At 37.1% G+C, this 19,308-nt stretch overlaps 1 protein-coding gene across 1 annotated transcript in view; it reads right to left on the bottom strand.

Moving 5' to 3' along the window:
- Positions 1-19,308, bottom strand: part of THSD7A (thrombospondin type 1 domain containing 7A) — a 466,447-nt gene that overhangs the window by 165,603 nt on the left and 281,536 nt on the right. The window contains exon 6 of the mRNA XM_053609606.1: positions 17,958-18,170. Coding sequence (XP_053465581.1) covers positions 17,958-18,170 — 213 coding nt within the window. The remainder of the gene's footprint in view (positions 1-17,957; positions 18,171-19,308) is intronic.

Genomic DNA, 19,308 nt, shown 5'->3' with positions numbered 1-19,308 from the left:
CGGTAGCCTTTATATATACCAACAATAGTCAAGCTGAAAAAACAGTCAAGGACTCTATTCCTTTCACAGTAGTGCCAAAGAAGATGAAATATTTGGGAATTTATCTAACAAAGGACGTGAAAGATCTCTAGAAAGAGAACTATGAAACTCTAAGAAAAGAAATAGCTAAAAATGTTAACAAATGGAAAAATATACCATGACCATGGCTGGGAAGAATCAACATTGTTAAAATGTCCATACTACCCAAAGCAATATACAATTTTAATGCAATCCCTATTAAAGTTGCACTGTCATACTTTAAAGATCTTGAAAAAATAATACGTCATTTTATATGGAATCAGAAAAAATCTCGAATAGCCACAACACTACTCAGAAATAAAAACAAAGCAGGAGGAATCATGCTACCAGACCTCAGACTATACTATAAATCGATAGTGATCAAAACAGCATGGTACTGGCACAAAAACAGAGAAGTAGATGTCTAAAACAGAATAGAGAACCAAGAGACGAATCCAGCTACTTACTGTTATTTGATCTTTGACAAGCCAATTAAAAACATTCAGTGGGGAAAAGATTCCCTATTTACCAAATAGTGCTGGGTGAACTGGCTGGCAACCTGTAGAAGACTGAAACTGGACCCACATCTTTCACCATTAACTGAGACAGACTCTCACTGGATTAAAGATTTAAACTTAAGACATGAAACTATAAAAATACTAGAAGAGAGTGCAGGGAAAACCTGTGAAGAAATTGGTCTGAGCAAGAATTTTATGAGGAGGACCCCGGGGTAATTGAAGCAGCTTCAAAAATACACTACTGGGACTTGATCAAACTAAAAAGCTTCTGCACAGCCAAGAACACAGTAAGTAAAGCAAGCAGACAGCCCTCAGAATGGAAAAAGATATTTGCAGGTTATGTCTCCAACAAAGGTTTAATAACCAGAATCCAGAAAGAACTCAAATGTATGAGCAAGAAAAGAACAAGTGATCCCATCGCAGGCTGGGCAAGGGACTTGAAGAGAAACTTCTCTGAAGAAGACAGGTGCATGGCCTACAGACATTTGAAAAAATGCTCATCATCTTTAATCATCAGAGAAATGCAAATGAAAACTACTTTGAGATACCATCTAACTCCAGTAAGATTAGCCCATATCACAAAATCCCAAGGCCAGAGATGTTGGCATGGATGTGGAGAAAAGGGAACACTTCTACACTGCTGGTGGGAATGCAAATTAATACATTCCTTTTGGAAAGACATTTGGAGAACACTTAGAGATCTAAAAGTAGATCTGCCATTCACAATCCTATAATTCCTCTACTAGGTATATACCCAGAAGACCAAAAATCACATTGTAACACAGATATTTGTACCAGAATGTTTATTGCAGTCCAATTCATAATTGCTAAGTCATGGAAAAAGCCCAAGTGCCCATCGATCCATGAATGGATTAATAAATTGTGGTACATGTACACCATGGAATATTATGCAGCCTTAAAGAAAGATGGAGACTTTACCTCTTTCATGTTTACATGGATGGAGCTGGAACATATTCTTCTTAGTAAAGTATCTCAAGAATGGAAGAAAAAGTATCCAATGTACTCAGCCCTACTATGAAACTAATTTATGGCTTTCACATGAAAGCTATAACCCAGTTATAACCTAAGAATATGGGGAAGAGGGAGAGGGAGGGAAGGGAGGGGGGAGGATTGGCGGAAGGAGGGTGATTGGTGGGATTACACTTGCGGTGCATCTTACAAGGGTACATGTGAAACTTAGTAAATGTAGAATATAAATGTCTTAACACAATAACTAAGAAAATGCCAGGAAAAAAATAAATAAAGAGTGAGAAAGAGCATGGTCTCAACCTCCCTTCCTCCCTGCTGTGGTTAGAATTCTATTTCTGAGTGATACAATTATACACTTTCCTTCTTGGACCATTTTCAATCCCAACAGAAAGAAACAGTCTCCCAAACCTGCCTTACCAATTCTTTCATGATCTGGCCCATCTACAAAATTCATCTCCCCCATCTTTCCAAATATGAAATAGGCAGTGACATATCCAAATATTAGTAGGTCCCCAAACATCTCAAGTTCTTTCAGTACCTCTGTGCCTTTGCATAGCTGTGATTTTTAGCCTACAGTATACTGACCTTCTTGCGAATTTTCATTTTTTCTTTAAATTAACACAAGTCATTTACTCTTAAAGCCTTCAGAGATCCTTCAAGATAGAGTGTATATTCTACCTACTCTGTTCTTTATCATACTGACCATATCTCTAGTCCAGCACTTATTGCACTTTATTAAAATTATTTGATGACTTATTTTCCCATCTCCAACTAGACAGTGGGAGACTGATGGCCTTGGCTATCATTACTAACATAGGTATAATGCCAGGAACAGAATAAGCACAATAAATGTAAAATGAAAGAATGTATGAGCCTAGGAAACAGACTCTTGGATATCTAACCAATAATAAAGACAATTTCTTTAGATTGTTTAAATTTTGGTAAGATCAGAACTTTTCTGGAAAGTTATAGCTCTCCCATGGAGTACATATTAGAGGCATTTCCTCAGCTATGTTCCCTAGAGAAGTTAAGATTAAGTACCCAGAAGGCTCTCTGCATAAATTTGTGGGGTTTTTTGGTAAAATTATAAAATTTTTTTATTTCGATTACATGGTAACACTTATGTTTGCCTTAACTTTTATTGAGGTTTTGGTCTTTTTGCACTCAATTATATCTTGTTAACAGTAATATGGATCCATGTAATCTCATAAAGTGTCAACAGCATTCATAATGTATATTTTGTTGTAATTTTACATTTCACAAATTTTAATCTACCTTTGCAATTATTTTCTAAATACTTTGTTATACAGAAAATAGATCTTTTGTTCAGGCAGATCAAAACAAGAGTTTTCCAATGACAATATGCTGAGAAACAAGAAATGAAAATATTTATGTCATAATACCCACAGTGATTCAACTGTTTTAAAATATCTTCTTACAGTCTAATTAGCAGCTTGCACAGGAAGTAACCTTTTATGTTGCTCTTTTGTATAATGATTAGACATTCAGACAGAAAGAGAAGTGATTTTAAGGTCCTAAAACATTTTTGTTAATGACTGCCCTGCCCAAATACTGTAGTAGGAAATGAAATTTCAACAAATGTCACTTCCATAAAAAATGTTTTTTAAAAAGAATCTTGTATACAATGGATTTGGTACACACCATCAGCATGAAATGAAGTCACAATCTCCTACAAAGTAATCTCAGGTATCATTAATAATGACAGCCAAAAGCATCGATTTTCTTGACTTATATGAGGTCAAGAAAAATAAGACTGCCCTCATGCTTTGAGATATTTCTTAACCCTAAAATAATTAATTATTGTCCTAAGGTACAAATCTTATCACTAAGGCACCTATTTGCTGTTTGGGTGTTTATCTACTTTAAATACCATAGAGGTTATAATAATGTACAAATACCAAATATGAAAGCACACGTATGTGAAGGAGGCATTAATTTAGGTACCAGATGTACTCACGATACAGAATTTTGTGATATGACTCTGAAGCAAAGTTGATATTTTGGAATTTTAATAAAAAGTATCAGACATTTTGTGGCATCATGTCATCTCTACCATGTTCTGCATATGTCAAAAAGTTTAAAAAAAAAAAAAGAAAAGCAGAAGAATCATTTTGGAACAATGGTGGCAAAAAAAGAAATGAAAAAAGAAAAGAAAAGAGGTCTTGAGGCATGTTACCCACTCCATCCCTCTGCTGGGCTCCCTCTGCTTTGGTAAGGACAACTGATACTTTCTTAATCTAACATCAAATGTTCTGCAGAGACAAACCCTTCCAACTGCACTGTCACTCTACACCCTATTTAGAAATCTTCTATGGAAATCAATTTGCTTGAAAAAGCCATATTAGGCCCCACTTTAGTATACATCAGGGATTTTATAGACATATTCTAAAGAAAGGGAAAGCAAATAATTGTTCAGGGGTGAATTTTTGGATATATCCAAGAGTATAACTCTCAGAAGCCACTCCTTCAAAGCAGGAACTTTCCATGTCATTTAGATATCTTTTGGAATAAAAACAATGAAAAGATAAATAATGGCTTTGTTAGGTGAGAATTAACAATGGCTTCATGTGAGGATAGATCTAATGGCTCAAATGATACCAACCTCCATTCCTCTTTCCTTACGTGGTGACGCTGGACAGCTCTAGTGTTTCCTTTAGTTATTTCTGCATAAGCTCCTGCTTATTTTCTCTCTGCTGCCCTGGACTGGGTGACATGTGGCTAAGGAGATGGAATACATTGACTGCTTTGCCTGGGAGACAGGATCATCCCAGTAAGCATCAAGGGGATAGATGAATTCCTTAAAGAAAACTCAAAGGCCCATTTTATGAAAGAAGAGAATGAATGAATGTTCGGGAGGCAGCCAACAGTACACACACACACACATATCGATGTTTTATAATGCTATATCAATTTTGCTATTTTATTCAATATTAAGATCAAAGATTTAAAAAATTTTCTAGATAAATAATGAGCTGAGAAGTTGATAAGCATTTATTTAAAAAACAAAAACGAGATCTAATTTGGAAGAACCAAAAGCAACGAATATTCAAATACTAAAGAAAAACGATGGGGAAGATGGGAGGGAGAGTTTAAAATTGTATTTTGGGAAAGGAGAACAAAGAAATATTGTAAATTAATGAAATATGCAGGATAGAATTTATACTGAAAGTAATAAAATATTCAAGACAAAAAAAAATTTTTCTAGATAATTTACTTAATTCCCTATCTCCTTTTAGCCTATTAGCAAAAATGAAAGTCAAGAAAATATTCCTTTTTTTTTTTTTTTTTGTAGAGACAGAGTCTCACTTTATGGCCCTCGGTAGAGTGCCGTGGCCTCACACAGCTCACAGCAACCTCCAACTCCTGGGCTTAAGCGATTCTCTTGCCTCAGCCTCCCGAGTAGCTGGGACTACAGGCGCCCGCCACAACACCTGGCTTAAGAAAATATTCCTTATTAACCTTGTGGCTTTTTATACAAAATTCACTTTCAACAACAGGTGTCCTTTTGATATGAAATCTCAGATTGAGAGTCTTAGCCAAGCAGCATTTCTTCTCATTGAGTTTTTTAAAGATATATTTTCCCTAGCTCCTACCTAATTCAATGCTAAGTAGCAGTGGTCTTGAAGGTCAAAGACTACAGCTTTCTTTTCATATCATATTTAATTGCAATTTCACAACAATATGCTGATGTTGTAGGGATGAGTCAAGCAAAATCCAACTTACGACCTTATGCCCATAGTCAACAACTTGCTCTTACCTTTCTAGGGAAAAAAAACTGCAATTCTCCAGGTGTGACACATTCATTATAGTTCTTACTATAAATGTCCCTAATCTGCCCTAAAATTAAGAACATTTTTATAATAATTAATTTTCATAAATTTGTTCAAACTCATGTAATCTTAGTTTTCTTCAAAAGATATTTTTTAGCTCAGTGCTAATTTGAATCAATAGCATGTGACAAGTGGAAAAAAGAAATGTGACTATAGAAATGTTTCCAGGTAAAATAGGTTAAAAGATTTTCTATTATGAAATTTTAGTATTATGTACTTAAAATTTTGAGGTAGTTAATAGAATAGTCATGCACTTAAAAAATATATACATTTATTTCATGAGTTATGTTATGAAAATAAATGCAATAGGCTGCAAATCATTTAATCAGTTACAGGTAAGTTATAAAATTCTTATCCTTAACCAAGCCAAAAGAAAGAAAATCATTGTGCATAGCTAGCTTTTTCACCATTGAGCTCACCTTAGAGGAATAATAGCAACAATGAACATTTTGTATAGCAATATATTATGTGTCAGAAACAATTGTTAGCACTCAACACATATTAATTCATTCATACCCCACAACAAAATTATAAATAGGTAATTATCCTTATTTCACAGATGAGGAAATGCAGCCACACAAGATTTAAGGAATTTACCAAAAACAAGTGGCAAAGTTAGCATGTGAACCTAGAGTTAGTGTTGCAATGACTGGGTTCCAGAAAATTGAAACTCCACAAAAAGGAGTCTCACGATAAAATGCTTTAAGAGGAATCCTTCAGATTACAGGTTTTTATGGCTTTCTCTGTATTTATTTTTTCTCCTTATGCAAATACAGTGGCTGTTTTGCTCCAGTGTACTGGGACGTGAGAGTAATGGAATTTGTGGGCATATTGAGATGTTAATAGGTGTGCAATTTGGTGTCAGTGCTTTATCTTATATCTGGTAGGCAAGGTTTGACTTTGCAGTGAGGGTATAAGAAAAGTTTACTTAAGGAGAAATTGAGAGTCATTCTTTAAAAGATGTGATGTTTAAGGATAAAAAGGAGGCAAGAAATTAATGATGGATCAGAGATTTACTGCCCATCTGTTACATGGAGCCCTGGGCTAGGATATAGGCATACACAAATAAGTAAGACATGATCCCTACCCCATGGAAGGGTTATTAGGGAACAGTAAACTGTAAAAAATTAAACTACAAATTTCATAAAATGTACAATGATAGAATAAAAAGAATAGCAGAAAAGCTGACTGCGAAAGTAAGTGGGATAAGATCAGGGAGGGAATCTTGTGATTTCTGAAAGGACTTTTTGCAGAAAGCAATAGGAAGCAAGTGGGAGATTTTAAGCAGTGGAAGGACGTGATTATGTAGTGAGCAGGGCATCTGTAATGCCAGAATAAGGAACATCTGATCCCAGGATGCCACCATGCCTCTAACTACCCCAGTTCCTCCTAGACAATGAGTGCAATTCTTTTAGTGCTGCCCTATCCATTGCTGCAAACTTGGCCAAACACAAAGTGCTGGATTACAGGTGAGGTGATAGCTTCCTCACTTCTTCCTCTCCGTTCCCCTAGAGTTCAGTCTCAACAAAGCAACATGAGTTATTCTTCAAAAACATACATCAGTTCTGGTCACTGGTCTCATAACTTCCACTAGATTCCCATCTTAGAGCAAAAGCCAATGGCCTCATACCTCTAACTTCATCCCCCAGTGAACTCACCCCAACTCATTCTATTCCAACCACGCTGGCCACTTTGTTGTTCCTCCGATATACAAAGCATTTCCTACCTCCAGGCCTTAAGATTTAATATCTCTCCTACTTTGAATGTCCTCTTCTTACACTCTCATGGGGCTTTTTTCCCCATCTCCTTCATGTCTCTTCACAGATGTCACCCTATCAGCAGGGTTGAATAAATTGTAGTTCTATGAATGAGGCTGGCAAAACTGGAGGAGCAACTGATTTTGGAGGAAAGATGATGAGTTTGAATTTGGAATACAGTGAGTCTGAAATGTCAGTGGGTTTGGTTGGGGCTTCATGGGTATAGCTCCATAATAGAGAGTTGAAAGGGAATGTCAATATCCAAGGAAGGAGGAAAGAAAGAATGTAGCACACAGGAAACAGAAGAAGGAACATGTGGAACGCCAACGTGCCCCCATATTATGGTGGGTACCTCTCATCAAAAGGTACAATCTACCCCACTTTCCCTTGAGTCTACGTGGCCTTAAGACTTGCTTTGACCCACAGAAATGCAGCAGAAGTGACATTCCAAGAGTTCCAGAACCTAGACATTTAAATGGACTTTAAGCTGTGTTGCCACTTTGGAACACTGTCCTGAGACCATCTAGAAAAGAAGCCAGTTCATCCTAGGTAAACATGAGATGATGCACAGAGAAAAAGCAAGACATCTTTATAGACAGTAGTGGAGCCAAGTTGGACATTCCAGCCACATTGAGTTGAAGGCAGCTGCATGAATGAGGCTAGGCAGAACCAACACAGGCACTGCCCAGCCACACAGCAGAATTGTGGAAAAAAGAAAAAAGAAAAACAAAGATGCAAAAAAATTAAAAAATATATTGTTAAGTTTGAGGTGGCTTGTTATGTAGTAAGTACTGTTAAAACCTTTTCAGTCTGTTATGTAGTCTAGCTGGTATAGAACTTGGCACCTGGAGATGAGATACTGCTCAAAAACCTAAAACAAGAAGCATTGTCTTTGAGACTTGGCTGAAAAATAGGTGAGAAGATTGTTAGTGAAGCATCAAGAACCTTATGTATGATAGAAAAATTAGCAAAATTGTTTCTCATGGAAAGTTGCATGAAGGAAAATGTATCTAACAAACCTATCAATCTAGATAAGAACATTTCCAGGAAAATTGTTTATAAAGTGACCATTTTGTGTTTTTTTTTTTTTTTTAATCTGAGAATAACGTTCTATGGGAAGAAAAACAAACTAGACAAGAAATAATTTGATATGAATTGGAATTTAGAGGATGTCTCCATAAGCTGACATGGAAAATTATTGCCCATTGTTCTCTGAGAAAAAGATTTTCAGAGCTCAAAATAACCCAAGGTAAAAATCAAATCTAGGATCTAGCTAATAATTCTTAGATAACAAAAGATTCAGCAATTCTTAGAAGACTCTTACTTAGACAAAGGCATTTCACACAGCAGCCTTACAAGTGGCCCAAACTTAAAAAAAGGCTTATTTCAAAGAAGACATGGATATGGCTTTTGGGGACAAGGTGACCTCCAGTAAGATTCAAAGGAAAATAAGAATATCTTAAGAGTGCTGCATTGATAAAACTGCAGACTAAGAGAAACTGAGATAATTCAAAATGAAAAAAATGGCCTCTGCCTTCTCTAATTTCTTTTGTATAAATTTTTAAATTTTTATTTTTTGCAGGTTACTTTTCCTTTATTTATTTAGTTGTGTTCATGGAGACTAGGCCAATTTCCCATAAAATACTCTCTCAATCTGCTGCAATAGCATGGCATAAAGGACTCTAAGTGCCAATAAAGAGCAGAGTTTCTAATCTGAAATCAGGGTGCTGGGTAATGTCTCAATGAGAACATTTGATATGGGTGGTCAGAGGAAAGATCCCAAAATGTCAAGGCCTCTCTAATTTCCATGGGCAAGAGGCAGACTGAAAAAGTTTTAGCTACAAACATGAGCCATTTTTTTTTTCTTTTTTTTTTTTTTTTTATAGAGACAGAGTCTTACTTTATGGCCCTCAGTAGAGTGCCGTGGCCTCACACAGCTCACAGCAACCTCCAACTCCTGGGCTTAAGCGATTCTCTTGCCTCAGCCTCCCAAGTAGCTGGGACTACAGGCACCCGCCACAACGCCCGGCTATTTTTTGGTTGCAGTTTGGCCGGGGCCGGGTTTGAAACTGCCACCCTCGGTATATGGGGCCGGCGCCTTACCAACTGAGCCACAGGCACCGCCCCATGAGCCATTTCTTACGGAACAGGAAAGATATTTTCTGGGAAAATGCAGGAGCCCAGAATGAAGAGCAAAGAGCCAAGTACAATAATAAACTAGGGAACCACTCCCAGAGAACTAAAGTGGACTCGTGTCAAGGAAATCGCCCTATCCTTGGTGTAAGGTGCACAGGCTGGATTTCAGAATTGATGTAGGCAGAAACTGCTGAATGTTTGCTGTTTTTTTTCCTCAGTTTTGAATAAGAGAGTCTATTTTGATTTTTCTAGTCCCTGTATATTGTATGTCTGGAGGAAATTGGTGGATAATACCTGTTCACAGGCCTCTGACACAGGAGTATTCACACCCCAATAGTTGTACCTGAGGAGCTGCATCCATATTTGAAACAGATGCAAATTGTGAGATAGTAAACTCTAAGCCTGATGATGATGTGTATAGTTGCATGAGACTTTTGGTGGTCTTGGTGAGTAAGGGGTGTATTTTGCATGCAGAAGAAGTGAAAATAATTGTGACCAAGGAATAGATTGTAGTAAATTAAATTATCTGCCATAATTCTTTGCAGTGTCTCCCACTAAGAGACAGTGAGTCTATTTTCATGCCCATTAAATCTGTATTATCACTGTAACTTGCTTTGACTGATAGAATGTGGCAGAAATGACACTGTATGAGTTCTAGAGGACTTTTAGCTTCTGTTTTGTGCTCTTAAAGTAATACCTTAAAAGCACCATGAAAGTAAGCTTGTCTATCTTATTGGAGGACAAGAGCCCATTTGGAAAACTGCCAATGCCCCTCAGCTGATGGTCAGTACCAACTGCCAGATAGGAAGGGAGGCCATTTGGACCTTCCAGCCAAGACCTCCACAAGGGAGCTCAGGGAAAAAGTGCGTAAGAACTTCCCCGAATCATGAGAAATCTTTATGATTTCAGCCTCCTGATTTCAGTCATTGCATTCTGAAGTGGTTTGTCACCCAGCAATAGATGAATGGCAACATGGCCTGAGAAGGAGAAAGAGAATCAAGAATGAGAAACAGAATCATTCACTGAAGTCATGGGAAGACCAAGTCTCCAGAGGAGGCAGAGAAAGCGAAGGAGCAGGCAAGCGATTGGATGATATAAGGAATGAGAGTAATTTGCTGGTTTTAATAGTTAAACTCCTGCCTAATTCACCCGAAAGGTATGATTTCTGTCATACTGGCTTTTAATGGCCCAAATATAAGATAATTGGCTGCTCTGGGTTATGTTAAGACACCTCCTCACCTATGACAAAGAAAAAGGCTGTTTTGCATTTGCCATTTGGAATGCTAGCTCACACGCAGTGGGGAATTTACACCATTAAGTGGTAAGTAAACAATTACTTAATTTTGATCTGAAGTTTATGCTAAATCTAGCCTATTTTAAAAAATAAAATTCTTTATAAAATCCTACTCTTTGCTAGAACGTTGCTACTCAAAAGAATATTGGCTCAATCTTGAGACTTTCCTTAAAAACAAAAAGTAATTTTTATTAAAAATATATCCCAATTATAACCTAAGAATATGGAGAAAGGGGAAAGGGAGGGGAGGGGAGGGGGGAGGATGGGTGGAGGGAGGGCAATTGATGGGACCACACCTACGATGCATCTTACAAGGGTTCATGTGAAACTTACTAAATGTAGACTATAAATGTCTTAACACAGTAACTAAGAAAATGCCAGGAAGGCTATGTTAACCAGTGTAATGAAAATACGTCAAATGGTATATAAAACCAGTGTATGGTGCCCCATGATTGCATTAATGTACACAGCTATGATTTAAGAATAAAAAAACAAATATATCAAAATATAATAGGCAGACACAAATAGCCAACAGAGCAGGGCTTCTGATGCCAGATTTTCTAAGTACAAAATAAAATTGTGATCACAACTCAACACTGAGGATGTTTTCTAAAAGGCTTTAATGACTTTCATCTTTACAACAAATTGAATAGAGAATCTCAACCCAATTATGGGAAAGAAACTCCTACCTACAGTGTTAGATGATCCTAATTGTAAGTAAGAGACCTTATATTTAAGCATAATATCCAACCTAATTATATTTCAAACACATTAAATGGTATAGCATTCTACAAGAAGGAAACTTCTTAGTTGATTTATTGCTTAAATTATAGAAAAACAATTCAGTTATTGGATGCATTCTTGCATTTAAAAGAAGAGTTTTTCCACATAATGGCTGTGTAATTTGTGTTAAGAAGTAGATTTCAGTTCCAGGGAATGCTCATGAGTGTAAAATTGTGTTCTCATCTAGTTCTAGAGACATTTAAATTGATCTGAATATAAGAATTCTCGCCAAAGTTATGGAAGCTTTGAGGTTCCATTCTATATTTAAATATATTTCAACTTAAGTTTTTATCATTCCTTCTTTCTATTATGTTTTTGTCCATCACGGATAGAAAATTATGATAAAATACAGCACAAAATGTATTCCTCTGAAAGGAACAAAAATATTTGTAAATGTGTTCTTTAATGGTAAGATTTTGAAAAGATATTTTAAAACACTTTAAAATCTCAATAATTGCTGTTTTGGTGTCCAGGTTTTCTCTCCTTCTCAATTTCCTTTTTCCATTAAAATTCAAATAGAACTATTTAAATTCCACTGGGGAATTCAGGGACGTTCTAAGTGGAAGTAGACTCTGTCTTAATTTTTTCCAAGAATTTTCATGCACCTAATATTTCTCCTAGCACTTTTGGTTTCAATTTTTTGCCTTCTCTGAACCAAAATTTATCATCACTGCTGAGGTGATCATACCACTCATTGTGCAAAACTGGACACTTTTGAAAACCAAAAGGGGTGCTATTAATAATGACCTTAAGAATATGGTATTATCCAGAGTTATTTATTTCATATCAAAGGATATTTCTAGTTAGCTGTAGCCCTCCTCAATTTTTTTCTTTCTTCCTTAAGATCCTTACTCTCATTTCTCCTAGAGCCTTCTCAAATCTTCCTTTATCATTTCCAAATCCTTACAACTCTCCCCATTCTGCCAGAGGTAGCTTAATAATTCTCCTATTTCATTTTGCAGAAAAAACACAGCTCTTTTTCTTGTGTTATTATGCAAGCGATGAAGACAGTACCACACATTTGCCAACCAAAATATCCCATCAGAGTATTTTCCTAAACTGGAAAACTGCATATCTACATGGTGGTCCTCTGCAGTATAGAAAGCAGTATAATCCGGTTTTAGGTTTGTTTTAGTTTATCCAACTCTTATATTTCTTCTCACTATATTTGGGATCTCTTCCTGGAATGGACAGTGTTGCTGGCCTATTTAAATTCCCTGGGACCCCTTTTATCTCTCAGATTCTGCCACTGAAGCATCATTCCTGACCTTTAGCTGACTGTCCTTGGACACTAAGGTTATCTAACCAACACCAAGACCTATGTCTAAGCTGATCTTCCTCCTTCCAGTTGGCAGCTGTGGGCCAATGATTGCTGTGAGAATATAGAAGGCCTGCTCCTTTACTCATATAATCACAATATTGGAGGTTTAATTAGAATGAGTCTACAACTCCTCCTTTAATTAGAATGAGTCTACAACTTCAGAGTGTGTGTGTGTGTGTGTGCACGCGCGCACACGCGCATACATGCAGAAAAGAGTCAACATCGCAGGCCTGCAACAATCATCCTTAAATATCTTACTCATAAGGAGAGCTCTTGGCTTGCATCTGGTTACTTGAATTTTTGGAGGGCTATGCCAGAAATTTCTCTAAATGAAAAGAGTGGCTTACTGGGTGTGAAGTGTTTGTATTAATAATGTACTTTGGGCTGAACATTGGCTTTCCTCCTGGGAGTCTGGAACTTTGGTATGTGTTTGGAAGAGGGCAGCTCCATGGCTGATGGCCAGTATAAGCCCTGGACTCCTACCTGAGTGAGCCTCCCTGGTAGACAGCACTCAGCACTTGTCCCAATTCATCAACCACATCCTATGTGACTCAATTGGGAGAGGACTCTTGGAAACTATTATATGCTTTTTTCTGAACTTTGCCCCATGCGCATTTTTCTTTCATAATAAATCATGGCTGTGGGTACAACTGTATGCTGAATCCTGTGAATCTTCAGAGTGAATCACTGAATCTGCAAGTAGTTTTAGGATGCCATGACACATTCTCGCTTCTCCATTTCACTTCTTTTTTCTGCCTTCTCTTAATCTTTTTTTTTTGGAGGGGGAGCATAGCTTTAATAAACTACATGAATCCTAATCCTTGAGCAAGCTTCCAAAGGAATCAATGAATAACCTGAATCAGTCAAAATATTAGTCTCTACTGCAAGTTCTATGATTTGTTTTTCTTTATTCCAGGCAAGCATTCCTTACTCCGCATCCTCTACTTCCTTTCTTTTATCCCTCTGTCCCCTCAAAACTATTACTCCTTTTCTTTTTTGAGACAGAGTTTGACTATGTCACCCTCGGTAGAGCGCCGTGAAGTCACAGCTCATAGCAACTTCAAACTCTTGGGCTTAAGCGATTCTCTTGTCTGAGCCTCCCAAGTAGCTGGGACTACAGGCACCCACTACAATGCCTGGCTATTTTTTTGTTGTAGTTGTCGTTGTTGTTTAGCAAGCCATGGCCGGGTTTGAGCCCGCCAGCCCCGGTATATGTGGGTGGTGCCCTAACCACTGAGCTACGGGTGCCTAGCCCAAACTGTTACTCTTTAATAAATACATATTTGGACAAATTCAGTATTTAAGCAGTTTCTAAACTGCGTACAAGGCTCACAATAGACTATTTGGCCCCATTTCTCTGTTCTCCAGTGGTAAAAACTTTCAATATATTTTAGATGTTTATTACTATATTCACCTTAAGATGTTGAAATGATGTACCTTACATTCCTCTTAATACTTACAACATGGGAACAAAGAAATGCAACATAAACTTCTTAGGAAAGAAATAATATGCAAGTCTTTTCTTCCCTCTACTCATATGTAGAAACATAGCCATTCCTATCCATGCCATCCATTCCAGAAAGAAGAAATCGGTGGTAAAAATTTCAGAATGATTAAGCAGCACACAAGAAGCCAGAGCCATGGATATTAAAGATAGCTTCCTCCAAGCATTTTCACAGTCAGTTCTCTTGGTTTTCTGATGATATATAGAAATAGTACTCAAAAATGGCAGAAAAACATGCTTTGAAGGTTTGTCCCATTGCTCATCTCAACAAGTTCTTAGCCAGGTCTTTTGTGCTACTGGAATCCAGTCCATTTGCTATAGTGCTGAGAGTCTTTGGGTAACAAAAGACTTAACTTTCATAGAAATATTTTTTGGGTTTCAGAAAAACCTAGGTCAAGTAGAAAGTGAGTTGTGCATGTCAATGTCATTGGTTATACATGAACTTTTACTGATGTGGAAAAATAAGGATGGTAGCACAGAAATGCAGGCATTTTAATCTACTGAGGTTCACTGCTTTGCAAAATAACACAAAAATGAAATAACAAAACTGAGACTTCAAAATTCACATGGAAGGGTGATATCTCTTTGATATCTGAAATAGAGCATGTGATAAGGAAATATGATGGCAAAGAAGGAGGAAATATGGAAACAGTATATGGTTTACAGTCTCAAATAATAAATAAGATAATATATTTTCATCTTCCCATCCCTAGACTAAATAGCCTTGCTTCATTTAGCCTCTAACCAACCAATTTAGGAAACAAAATAGTCTTGCCTCTCCAAATGTATACCCTTAAATAAAAACTCAAATATCACAAAAAATCAAAATAGAGATTTGTGGTATTCTTACACATATAACATCCTCTAGGAATTCCTCCAGTCTTCAGATCTTTGCAGGAGTTCCTGCACGTGTATTCAGAGAGATCTGGAAGTGTTTTTCTGATGAGCTTTAAATTTTACGCAATATTTTTTCTATTACACATAAAATGTTTATTTCTTATTGGAGAGTCTAATTGTCTTTTGAGCTCTCCTTTGTCTAGCAATTCTGTTCCACTCCCCTTTCTGTCAGAGAATCTACATAAAACCCCTCCTGGGGACTCTAACTACCTTTCCTGAACCTGCTCCTTAGAAGACACCTGCAAAGATGAATGGTGGCAGGAAATCCTGGACAAAAATATTTCAGGAAAAAAAATAGCAATTTTAAATGCTTTGAGGTCACTAACAAAGTTGTGAAATTTGTGAGGACCGTGGGAGAAAAAAGGGCCTTTTTACTATTTGTGAGGTGAACAGGCTCTAATTCTTCATGTCCCTAGTCGAGCTTTAACTTAATTATAAAACAAAATCTATAGCTGCAGCCCACGCCTAGAGGTAGAGTCTGTACAACTAATCAGCTTGAATTCCCTAGGCCCAATTTAATTACAAAACAACATTTGGTGCAGCTGCTAAACAGTTATCAGGTGACCATATGATCATATTGTAGTAGTAAGTCTCCAGTTTTTGTTCTTATTGTATTCAATATCAGCACAACAACTTCTCAGTTATATACAAATTTGAGCAGGCTCTAGAATTTATTAGAATAATTGTCTTGACGTTACATACTGCGGTGATTTAGCCAGTTAAAGTACTAAGTTACACTACAACTAGTTAATGTCAGGAGAGCACAATGCAACGGAGGGAGAGATGTTCCAAGAAGGACAATAATAACAAAATGAGTATCAGCTGCACACTTACCTGCTTTTAATTCATTCTGTTGTGAGGTGGACAATGTGAAACCAGCTGATGTACACTGTGAGTTATCACTTTGCTTTTTAGGTTTCAACACACATTACTTCCCAGTAAACTAGGTATCACTAACCTATACTTCTGTTTGTTTTTTAGTGCTTCACAAGACAACTGAGAAGGCAATTATTTGTGTTACAAAATTATTTTTGCTTGACAAAATTAAAACATGCTGCTATTTTTTAAATGATTTCATATAATATAACTAATTTATACAAATATCTAGGCAGTTCAGTCTATAAAGTAAACTAGATCTGATTTTTCACTGGATAACAATGAGACGAAAGTTCATGTACAATTAACTTTTCACTTTAAATATTAATAATACCTGGGGCCCTAATTCCCCTGTAGGTCAACTGAAGGACAAAAAAATTATTTTGAATTGAGGGGGAAAAAATAACTAAGAAGTGCTATAATCAGGAATTAAATAGGACCCTTACTCTTTTTTTGGCCGGGACTGGGTTTGAACCTGCTACCTCTGGCATATGGGGCCAGCGCCTTTGAGCCACAGGTACTGCCCAGGACCCTTACTCTTTTTTATAGCAATTCAGAAGATTAAGATGTAGAGTACTGTATAATCTAAATTAGGATTTGAAGTGTGAATAGAAAATAAAAACAATTTGCTCCTTTTGTTTTCCTAGATGCCAATCTCTGAGTGTTACTTTCTATTTCTTTTCTTTCCTTTTACTGTAGAACAAGGAAAAGCTAAAAAGAGAAGATACATCATAGCTGATTATACCATCATAGCGGAAAGCAGAATACATAAAAGGCATCATAAAAGATTGGGAGCAAAAATCCCCTTCTTCACATTTCAACCTCAAGCGCTTCTTCAGATCTCACCTAATAACTAACACCGTCCTGCACGGGCATCTCAGACCCCGGACAAAGACAAAGGCTAATTTCTCAGTAATAGTGATGTCTGTCAGCTTTCCACCCCAGAGAGTATCTTTCTTTACGACTGAACAGTGACTGAGTCACAGGAGGAAATGATTCTGCTTGCTGGAAGAAAATAGAATGGAAGGAATTATGATGGTTACCAGATGTTGCAGCACCCCTGAGGGGGCACCAGAATGTTTCTGCATATGCTGTAAACAGCACAAACTGTCAAACCATGGGACCCTGGGGTTTAGTGCTCACTCCTCCCTGAAATGCAGAGTCATAGGATTCAAGAGTTGGAAGCAACCTTAGAGATGATCTTGTCTAGAGGTTCTAAACTGTGTCTGGGGGAGTTTTGTGGTTCCTAAGTGTGACTCAGGGATTTAAAGGGGTAAGGAGTCCTCCCCCAAACAACAGCAGCACTCTTGGGAAGAATGTGAGTCTCATATCAGAGCTAACATCAAGGCGATGCATTTTTTTCAGACAAAAATGAGTTGTTAAAAGTCCTAGGTAAATCCTATGGTTGGGGAAAAGAACCTTGTAGAAAGCCATCATCCAATGGCTCCATGACATTCCTAGAGAGGGGGCCAGGAGAGAGCAGGAGACGATGGTGGATTGCAGAACTTGAGGCTGTGATAAGCCTCATTGCTGTGAACCTGGAAATTAATATCACTAAGATCCAGTATCGAGGAAACGACTTCTAGAGTCAACCAGTCAAGTCAACCAACCCTTAGGACCTTTCCTTGTTTAAATTTTGTTTTTTACGACAAATTAAAAATGTCCCTTAAAAATGTCACCTTTTCTGTCATTTTTAAATTTGGCAATTTAATACATTCTTTCCTTTACAATGACTTAATTCTTATTCTACATTAACTGTTCTGTTATCAAATTAAAATATACCCTGTGACTGTCTAAGGAATGGAATCTCTCTAATGCCACCATAAGAGTGAGAGAGAGAAAGAAGCAGCTATTCCTGTTTGCAAATGGAACCATTATGACAAGAGAAAACACAAGATTTTAATGTGAGTTAAAAGCTTATCTCCAGGGTTAAACAGACATTCATAAAAATGCAATAGATACATCTGTCTCACCATCACTGTTGATGCACACAACCTCTTGAACTTGAGTGCCTGGACCACACTCCTTTCCATTATCTGGTTCGCAGTCTCCCAGCCTCACCGCTTTCCAGTCATAGCAGGACGGCTCCTCACAGGGTATGGCTTCCAGTAAGTGAGGGCAGTTTCCAGTCCCCCCGGAGCCTCCTGTGGGCTCGTTGGTAATACGCCGCTTCCTCAATTTGAAGCCTGAATTAGTGAGGAAAGAAAACATTTATGGTCTGAGTATTTCAGAAAGCTGAATAAAATTCCAGAGTGATAGCTGGGAAGCGTAATGGTAGAATTCATGTCTGCTTTTAATCACTGGTGTACTCCCAAACTCTAGCTTAATGTGAGGTCATAAACCAATTATTAAATGAATAAACGAATGGATGAATGAACAGAATGCAAAAAGAGAGGCTTTGATTTTAGCTTATAACAGAAAAGATAAGGCTGGAATTGCCATGTAACTCCCATCTCCCTTGTAGGACCCAGGGATGAACAGGAGACAGAACAGAGATGGAGATAGATTTGGTTGATTTGGCAAATCTATATAGTTTATAGAATATTCAAAGAAACAATGACGTCTCAAACTATTCAGAAATATTCATGGCCAGATGAAAGTGCTATTATTTTTAATTATTTAGCACTGTCACATGATTGAATTTGGAAAAGGTAACTCTGAGAAGTTAGATGGTTCCAGAGAAACTGTCTTTTGGAGCCTCAGTTGATTTTAGACTCTCTGGAAATTTGAATTAGGAACATAAACCATCTGGGCTTCAGTGTAGAGTATTCAAAGTTCTGCTCTGTGCTTTAATAGCACCTAAGTGTTACACGTCCTGGCAACGTATAACAAAATTAGTAAGTCTGTTTATTGCTATATGAACATACTATTAATGATTTCGTTAGAAAAAACCCCTCATCAATTGATACTGCCTTTCTTCAAAAATCTTAAGTGATTTGGAATGGAATTAACTTCCTTTTAGAAAACTGGTGACATCTACTTGGAATTACTAAGTTCTTTTCCCATCTCTGGGTCTCCATAACCACCAGTAGTCACTCCTATTTTTAGAAGACAAGGTCCCTAATATGTTCCTAGAGAAATAATTAGATATAATTTGCCACCATGCGTAAAGGCTGTTGAGGCTGAGCCTACTCAGAAGTTTGTATTATGGTTTGTAATTATGCACCCAACACAGGAAAATAATGAGGATGTACTTCACAAAATAAAACAAGTATCAAAGTGAAATGTCAGGGATAGCAACTGTCAAACTTAATACTTAAGGAAATCAGATATTTCATACTTAATAACCTAACAGAATTACTAGAAGACTGTTCTTTGAAAGAA

Source organism: Nycticebus coucang, chromosome 11 (genome assembly GCF_027406575.1).
Source record: "Nycticebus coucang isolate mNycCou1 chromosome 11, mNycCou1.pri, whole genome shotgun sequence".
Classification (NCBI taxonomy): Eukaryota; Metazoa; Chordata; class Mammalia; order Primates; family Lorisidae; genus Nycticebus; species Nycticebus coucang.
Note: the sequence above shows the minus strand (reverse complement) of the source record. Positions and strands in the feature narration are given on the sequence as shown.